Here is an 8,645-nt window from a genome sequence, read left to right as displayed (position 1 = left end):
ATATTTATCTTTTCAATCATATTTTACTACTTTTGACCGATCATTGTTTCATTTCATGAAATTGGTTCACAAAAGTGTGGATTTTCGAGCGTGCAAATTAAAACGGTGTGGAATTCCGAGCGTGAACTGCATTTCAGAACGTTTTTGAGAAGTTTTCAAGTATTTTATTCATTATACAATTTATTTGGTGTTAGCCAGTTTTTTTGGATCACTTGAATTGATTTTCAATGAAAATTAAATAAAAATCGTGCGAACGATTCAATCATATATGGGGGAAATTTAATAACTCGGAACATGAAATTTTTTCAAAAAATTGCTTAAAACTGCAATAAAAGAAAAACCCTGTAAGATTTGTTTGAAAATCAAGTACTGCTAAAGTTATATATTGCAATTCGCATATTCTAGCATGACTATTGCAACAACAGTCAATTTGAAAATGGTATAACAGCAGCTGTTTTTGTCCTACACAAGCAGTTTGTATGACAGCTGGAGCGAACAAGACGACGCGATATACAGCTGATCCTTTCGCACGGCGCTTAGAAACTTTCAAAACAAACACACTTTTTGGTCGCTGTAAACAGCACCATTTCTACCATTTTGCGGCGCGTTTTGGGGAGCGTGTTGAGCACATTTCTATGTGCAATTGTGCAAAAACGAATGCAATTGTATAGAACATCAATGGGAAAATGGAGTACACTGCTAAAGAAACGGTGCTAAGCCTGCTGCAGCGCTACGCTGACGGTCCGCGGAGCAAGGATGATGAGTTCTTTCGGGAGGGAAACTTTTACCTCAAGCCATTCGCAAAGCTGGGAGTGTTGAGCAAATTTCCTTTGGATGACACGGAACCTGAAGATGACGGCATGTAAGTAAAGACCCCAGAGTCATGGCATGTGTGTAGTTGTTGTTGCCAAAATAACCAAACCCATTCCTTCCAGCGAGATCAGCTGCAACGTGCCGGATTGTAACTTTTTCTGCCATTCGGTCATGGATTATGAGGCGCACTACAATGCCCAGCATCGGTACACGTGCGGTCAGTGCAAAAAGTCGCTCCCGAATGCTCACCTGCTCGATCTGCACCTGTCGGAAACGCACGACTCCTACTTTGCAGCACAGGTCCAATCGGCAAGCCGTGCAATGGTAACATTTTCCCTTCTGTTTTTATATAACTCAATTCTAATAGCCCATTTTTTCTTCTTTTAAAGTACGCTTGCTTTTTAGAGGAATGTAAACACCGCAGCAAAGATCCGGCTGAGCGTCGAGATCACTGCATCCGCGAGCACCGGTTCCCGCACAACTTCCGGTTCGATATGCAACAACGCGCCAGCCAACCGAACAAATCAGACAAACAGCCGAAAGCGACAGTCGCGATGGAGACGGAAAGTGCTGCCGGCGGCATGACGTCACCCCCCGCCGAAGAGCCGACCCAACTGATCGCACCAAAGTGTAGGAAAAATTTCTCCTTTGGCCATCCACAGCAGCGTACGTTTAAAACGAAAGCGAAAGCGACCGGTGGCAGTACTAAACCGAGCGCCGCCAAGTGTGATATACTGGAAAGCAACCAAATGGTGATCGATCTGCTGGATAGCCTTCCGCAGGAATAATGCAACAAAGTCGGAGATTTTGGAGGTTCTTAAATACCGGGCTTTCTTTCGGGCTCCGGAGTAGCGGTACTACAATAAGTTAAGTTAAGTAAAGTGAAATAAATAATATGAATTAAAATGTTGCAACCACAAAACACCCTGGCCCTAGGACAGCTTTTTAGGCTTCGTTGTCCAGATCCTCAGAGCTGTACTCATCGGTCAGGTAGTCCTCCCCCGTGGACGAACTGTTGCGGTACGTTTCCAGATTCTCGAGACCGATCGTGGACAGCTCGGAGGATACGTCGGCCATCATCGTAGTGGATGGCTGCTCCGTAGTGCTACTGCTCGTCGTTGACGTCATCATGGAGGGTGGAAGAATCTCGCAGTTGCGTCCCTTGTACCCGGACGGACACTCACACCGATAGTGGCCATCGTCCTTGATGACCGATTTACACTTGCCTCCGTTCTGGCAGGTGTCGGGATTTTGCTCACAATAATTAAGCTCTGAGTGGGCGATTCAAAACAGTATTAAGACGATGTTCTGTTAGGAAGAGCTACGGACTTACCCTCATCACAGAGCATTCCACCCCAGCCCGGTTTGCAGTTACATTCCCACGGTCGGCGACAGTCACCGTTGACGCAGCCCGGGTACGGGTGACACTTGTTGCACTCCTGCCCCATCCAGCCCACCTTACAGCGGCACTCTCCCGGTCGGCGGCAGTATCCATGTTCGCGGCTACAGTTGGCGGCACAAATCGCTAAAATTAAGTTCAATTAATCATCTAATTAATCGTTCTTATTATCTTCTTGACAAAAAGTGGACATCTTACGCGTCTGGCACAGGATGCCCGTCCATCCCGGAAGACATTTGCATTCCAGCGGCTTGGTGCAGGTACCGTGCATACATCCGGGCAGCACCTGGCAGTCGCGACAGGTCGGACCGGCCCAGCCCAACCGGCAACGGCACTCGCCGGGCGCTTCACAGTACCCACGGGACGGATGGCAGTCGGAACGGCAAATTGCTACAAAGAGGACACAATCAAACATTAACTTAGTTCAACAATTCAAACTCCGGTCCTTTACTTACGCTCCGAGCAGAAGATCCCATCCCAGCCCTTGTGGCAGACGCACTCGAACGACACCTGGCAGCCGCCGTGCTGGCACCCGGGCAGCGGGATGCATCGGTTACAGTTTTCCCCGTAAAAGCCAAGCTTGCAGCGACACTCTCCGGGCCGTTTGCAGTAGCCCTGGAGCGGATCGCAACCCTTCTTGCAGATCGGCACATCGCACAGGTCGCCCGTCCAGCCCGGCAAACACTTTACGTCCCCGTTGTCATCGCACACGTAGTGGGAGTACTCGTTCTGGGGCGTTGGCAGCTCGCAGGCCTGTCGGGAGAAAGAGCGGTTGCGGAAAGTGGTGCGTTTTAAGAATAGGAAAAATCGTTTCATTAAAGTGTGCTAGATGGTGTGAGCTGGCAAGGAATGTCTAATTTAATGTTAATTAGACGGTGGATACTGTTCTGATGATATGCTTGCCAAATTCTGGTAAAATTCTTCGATCTTTTTGGAGTGATGTAGAGCCTTATTTTTGTAAATCGTACTAAAAACCTGCTCCAATTCTTCGTGAAGAAGCGTTCTGAATATAAGAAAGGGAGTATCAAATAATGCATCTTCCTGAAACACGATCTTTTTACGAAGTATTACAAGGGTTCAAAATATTGTTTTACTGAGAAGATCGTTTGGAGTTTAAAGGACATTCTTTCGTCAACATAACGGACAAAATAATGATAACTGCCAATCGTACGGACGAAATAAAGGAGAAACTTTTTAACTCCATCGGCAGGTTTTTGTGACCTACCCGTCAGTTGAATGAGCGCAAGAACTGCCGTTCACGTTCAGTTCTTTAATATGAATTAATTAACATGAATGTAATGTGAATCAAAACGAATATGAATCACCCAAGTTCTTCAAAAACTAAACAACTTTCTCAATTCTAGTTGGCATACTTTCACGATATGTTTTTGGTCTAATCCAGCGGTTGGCAAAAATCGATCATCTGGAGTAGTGATATGCTCTCTGGAGCGCACCCATGACTCCGATCCGACTCCGATTATTGTTAATCCGATTCCGACTCGGGCAAAATGGGAACCACTAGCTCCGGAAAGTCTTTTTAGGCCGTTCACAAGGACAGAAGAGGCGTGATAGGCTCAAATTGAGGTGACAAGATGGCGTGGAGGCGTCTGCCATTAAGACCGGGAGAACGGAGTCTCAAAGGCCATGCGCCAGGGTAACTTGCCTGTCTCCTATGCAACTTGGAGGCCATCCGTGCTGCCATTCATGGCTAGAGAGGACCATCCGTGACTCGAGAGTGGAGACCACGGGAACCTTCAACAAAAGTCAACCCAGATCCTGGCATACGCTGATGATATGCACATTATTGGTCTGCGGCTCTCCTATGTAGTAGTAGCCTACCAAGGGATGACCTGGTGGAAAATATCCTCAAATTGCAGATAAACGATTCCAAATCAATAAATGGTGAACGCATTTTTGAAGTAGTCCTAGAATTCACCTATCTCGGGTCAAAGGTTAGCAACGACCAATGCATGGAAGCTGAGTTGCGCGCAAGGATGCAGATAAATCAGTTCACTTCAAAGAACATGTCGCGACGGACGAAGCTGAGACTATATAGCATCGGGCGACTTTGGACGCCTCCTGATGACTCCGACTCAGGGCGATTCCGAACGACTCCGGATAATGGGTGGATCTACCTTACAAAGTCGGATCCGTAATCATCGCAATCGACTCCGGCTTTTGCCAACTTTACCCATCACCAATAAGGACTGCAAAAGCAGGCTCGCGAGCCTTACTTTGCCTATCACTGGTCTAACCTGATGGCAATTGGGCTTGTTTTTGTATCATCATGTCTCCAATTGGGAATAATGGTTTCGCGAAATTGTGGCAACTTATTTTGATTAAAATAAGCAAATCTGTATTTTTTTCACAAAAGGCTTGTATCGATCATAACAAAAGCATGATGATGATCGTATTCCTTGAAACTAGCTACTATAATAAGGCAGGTGTAATGCAGAAGAAATGAGTCACTAAACATCAATTTGACACACTTCAATACAATAGACGGCGTGTCAGGAAAACGATCTCTATTGATCGGTTGCTAATGGTCCTGCAATATCAGGGCGGTACATGCTATATTTAAATAACCTGTTAAATAGAACAATTTAATATGTTCAACATTGGTTGAATGATTATAAGGAAGAACACAGATGCATTCGCTGATGTGTTAGGGTGCGATTGCACGAACTATGAACCACGAAGAATCAATATAATCTAAGTGTAATGCGAACTTCTATGGCTAATTCATGACTGGGTCTTAATTTTTTAATCCAGAATAAGAAGAATTTAGTCCAGAAATAATTTGTTTAAATAACTACTCATAAGTGCAGATACTGCAGGGCTCAGTGGTCTAATGATAGACGCGACGGCTTCCTTCATGATCGGACAAGGTTCGTTTCTCATCGTGCAAAATAAATGGTAACAATTCCTAGAAACAATCAAATTGCGTTTGCAATGTATAGATTCTAAAACAAAAACTTTTAAAGTGTTTTTGGGATCCGCTTTTCATATTCCAGTAGGCATGAGTCAAATGCAATTGTTGATACTGCTCATTTTGTTTGATATCCTCCTTACAAACTTTGATGACTCAAAATAATAAAACTTTCTTTTTTTGTTTGCTATTTACTTCAATATTTGGAGAGAAAAGTACTGGTTAAGAGCGATTCCATCGTTTGTTCTTGCACTTGGCAAAGCTTTCCTATCCACAGCTGTAACTGTTCGCAAGAGCACGATCAAGAACTATTTTCACTCATACGAAAACTGGTTACGAGCACGAGAGTGTCTGGGATGCGTTTTTTCCCACAACATCCACCTCTCCACCCCATCCCACCCTCTCCACAATCTCGGCACCATAAAAAGCGTCTCACGCATCGCTCGGTTCGCATCATTTTCAGCCCGTTTTGCCTGGGTAGAACCGTTGCTTCCCTTAAGGCCATTACGCGGGGAGCACAAAAATCGACCGGTGAACGGAAGAAAAACATAACAACATAACGGGTTTTCCGAACACATCGTCCCCTCGCTTCCCTCCCGCTTTTCACTCCCTGTTATGCTCCTGTAGTTTGCTAGCAGGCACTTGGTGGACAAAATCTGATCGAAGAAATAGTGTCCATCGCCCGGAAGTGCGTTCTAGAGACAATGGTAGGAAGAAAGTAGATGAAGAAGGTAGAGAAATTGTTCATTTATCCACTTGCAGGTAAATTTCTCTTCCGCAGCCCCTGCACTTTCTTTAACCGGACTGTTTATAGGCCAACATTTGTTTACACACACTGCGACCAAGAAGACAAAAAAAAACAACCCTCCCTGTACTGGCTCTGAGGTCACAAGCGCTAATGGAGAAATCTAGGATCAGTGTCATTGCCATCGTTAATTTGCGACCGAACGCATCGGGGAACGGCGCGTGGCGATGATCGCGGTCGAAAGCTCTCTAGGCACACACACACAACACAGAAAAAGCGCATAATTTTCACCGAACCTGCTTCTTCCACTTTGGCACGTAACGGACGGCACCGGACGGGGAGACGAGCGCGATCAGCTGCAGCAGCGCGCCGACAACGATGATCCTATAGTAATGGTTGTGACTCATCGCGCGATCACGTTTTGCGACAGACGGAAACTGTGACCGAAAACACAAACACTGTATCAGCGAACGTTCACCTCAGCAGAGACCGCAACGGAATTGGAGGTGCAGCAAAATCAATAAAAAAAGGAGAAGAGGCCTAAGCCCGCGGGAATAGAATCACGGCGACTGTGACTGATCCACTCCGATCGTGGTTTGCGCGAAGACTGAACCGGTGCGCTGGGCCGGGCGAATGGTAGCAGCCAACGGGACCGCTCGGTTACTGCTTGCAGACGGGTTGCGGGCAAGACGACGCACCCCAGCAAGCTTCTTCCGTTCGAACGCCGCCCGCGTTCGTCGTTTGCTTTTGCTTTCTTGCCCGCTCGTGCTTTCACCTGCGCAACGTGATGCGTCTTGCGCCTGTGCGGGGCAGAGGTTGTCAAGAAACGTGATCGATCTGTATGTCTGATAATTTTAATCGATGTTTCTATGTTCTTTTCACCAATTACTACTATTACATGTCATTCAGAAGCTAATTGTTTAAAATGTAAAAAATTACCAAATGCACATACATTTTATCTATCGCCTTAAGACGAAGTTTCTAGCCACTGCATCGGTGGGCATTTCCATCGGATTCGTATGCAAAGCACGTTGGCCGTAGCACGGACATTATGAACGCTTCGATCGCGTTTAATGAAAGACAACCTTCGCAAAATTAATTATTTAGTGATTGTTTCTCTGCTTATATTACAAATTATTAAAAACTCATATTCAAAAACTCAGAAGTACAAATTAATGAAATAACTGTTTTCTTTAGCTCTACAGCGAACAGATTTTTAAGTTTTTCGATTTTCAGCAATAAATTTTATAAAATGCTGATCGTAAATATTCTTAGATAACACCAATAGAAAGCAATTTGATGAAAAATTAGTAGAATTATTTCAGCTGATGAGAACACACGTTGCTTAGAGCTTTCAAGCAAAGCTGGACGAAAAGCTTTGATTTAGGGGATAAAAGTTCATCGTTGCTTTCACGATTGTATGTGTGGCTTTTTATTATTCAGGAAGCACGGCCTCCTGGCCGAATTGCTGATCGTGTGTGGCTACAATTCTTAAGAATATTAAAAAAATATATCTCTTAAATTTTAATTTTAAACAAATATAGCGTCATCCCTTAATTATGTAAAGCTAAAAAGGATCTCACTACTTTTTCAAATGCCTGCTTGTACAGGCATTTGATGTAGCATGCGATTCTCAAGTGACGACACACGATTTGAAGCAAATGACACGAGAATTAACTGTAACGCTATTTAGTTGATCATTGGGAGTAATTTTATAAATACATCGAAAATGCAGCCGAAACTCTTGCAAACATTACCGATTTTGTTCGTAAGTTGCAGGACATGCGTAACTTATTAAAAATCATATGTTATGTGAAATGCAATAGTGTATTTGATGATCAAACAACATCTAAAGTCAAAGAACATTTCTGGAAAGATAGAAATATTTATGGAGGACCAGGAAGATAGCTGGATGAAAAACGCTTCTGATGGTGATGCAAGTACATAGCAAACCGTGCTGAGGAGGCGAAAGAACTCTGTTGGAGCCAAAGCCTCTATAAACTATTCACACAACAACAACAACAAACCGTGCTGAGGAGCCAATTATCAACATATTTTTAAAATTTATTGCTGCAAGGGACAACTTCAATTGATATAAAATATAATGTAATTCTTTAATTAATTAACAAAATTAACATAGTTTTGGTTAATTTAAAAAAGTGAATATACCAGAATAAAGGAAACAAAAAGACAAATTCACAAAAAAAATCTGTTAAACTAAGTTATTGGAGGGGGTGTAGTCCATCTGTAATGTGATTTGAGGGAGGGGATTTTTTCCAACGTTACAGTTAGTTACGCTAGAAGGGAGGGGGAAGGGAAAATCGACAATTTACAATTTTTGCGTTACGTAATTGATGGATGACGCGGTAGGCAAAGTAGAATAATTAGCATTTGCAAAAAAATATTGAAATGTTCTTGCAAACATTCTTATTTTTCATTTTTTTTTAATTTGATGTGCGATATCTGTTACATAAATTCGACACAATTTCATCATTCAACCTATTTAAATTTTATTCTCAAATATTGAATAACGATCCGTTCGTTCGGGTTCTACAACCCCGACAAAACGAGCTTTCGAAACACGTCGTGACAACTTTGACGCTTCAACGTTGCCACATAAACGTACCGCATTTGAGAGCAGAGTGACCAGAAATAGTTATTTATCTGTATTCCTACCGATTTTTACCGATAGGACTGCTATGAAGTAAATCTGATGCATCTCCTTTAAACAAAAATAATGTATCTTCTCGTGAAAATTA

The 8,645-nt window shown here is 43.4% G+C and overlaps 2 protein-coding genes across 3 annotated transcripts in view; one reads left to right on the top strand and one right to left on the bottom strand.

Moving 5' to 3' along the window:
- The first annotated feature begins 543 nt into the window (after nucleotides 1-543).
- On the top strand, nucleotides 544-1,735 carry LOC120902339 (protein lethal(2)k10201). The gene is made up of 3 exons (XM_040311019.1): nucleotides 544-862; nucleotides 936-1,137; nucleotides 1,203-1,735. The coding sequence occupies exons 1-3, from the start codon at nucleotides 687-689 to the stop codon at nucleotides 1,599-1,601; spliced, it is 777 nt and encodes a 258-aa protein (XP_040166953.1). The 5' UTR covers nucleotides 544-686; the 3' UTR covers nucleotides 1,602-1,735.
- LOC120902337 (delta-like protein 1) overlaps nucleotides 1,681-8,645 on the bottom strand; it is a 124,062-nt gene continuing 117,097 nt past the window's right edge. Inside the window, exons 1-5 of one of the 2 annotated variants that reach the window (XM_040311016.1) lie at nucleotides 6,183-6,513; nucleotides 2,668-2,965; nucleotides 2,411-2,602; nucleotides 2,147-2,338; nucleotides 1,681-2,084 (exon numbers count right to left, since the gene is read on the bottom strand). In XM_040311016.1, the coding sequence (XP_040166950.1) occupies nucleotides 1,759-2,084; nucleotides 2,147-2,338; nucleotides 2,411-2,602; nucleotides 2,668-2,965; nucleotides 6,183-6,293 (1,119 nt within the window). In that variant the 5' untranslated portion in view covers nucleotides 6,294-6,513 and the 3' untranslated portion in view covers nucleotides 1,681-1,758. Of the gene's footprint in view, nucleotides 2,085-2,146; nucleotides 2,339-2,410; nucleotides 2,603-2,667; nucleotides 2,966-6,182; nucleotides 6,514-8,645 lie in introns of those variants that run through there. The other variant, XM_040311017.1, reaches the window with a different exon arrangement.

The sequence above is a fragment of the Anopheles arabiensis genome, chromosome 3, assembly GCF_016920715.1.
Source record: "Anopheles arabiensis isolate DONGOLA chromosome 3, AaraD3, whole genome shotgun sequence".
Lineage (NCBI taxonomy): Eukaryota > Metazoa > Arthropoda > Insecta > Diptera > Culicidae > Anopheles > Anopheles arabiensis.
The sequence above is the reverse complement of the archived record's forward strand: the minus strand, read 5'-3'. Positions and strand labels throughout refer to the sequence as shown.

Bases quoted from the DNA above. Each gene is read 5' to 3' on its own strand.
- LOC120902339 (XM_040311019.1), top strand. From the start codon at position 687: ATGGAGTACACTGCTAAAGAAACGGTGCTAAGCCTGCTGCAGCGCTAC. The intron at 863-935 runs GTAAGTAAAGAC...CATTCCTTCCAG, and splicing joins GAACCTGAAGATGACGGCAT to CGAGATCAGCTGCAACGTGC. The intron at 1,138-1,202 runs GTAACATTTTCC...CTTCTTTTAAAG, and splicing joins AATCGGCAAGCCGTGCAATG to TACGCTTGCTTTTTAGAGGA.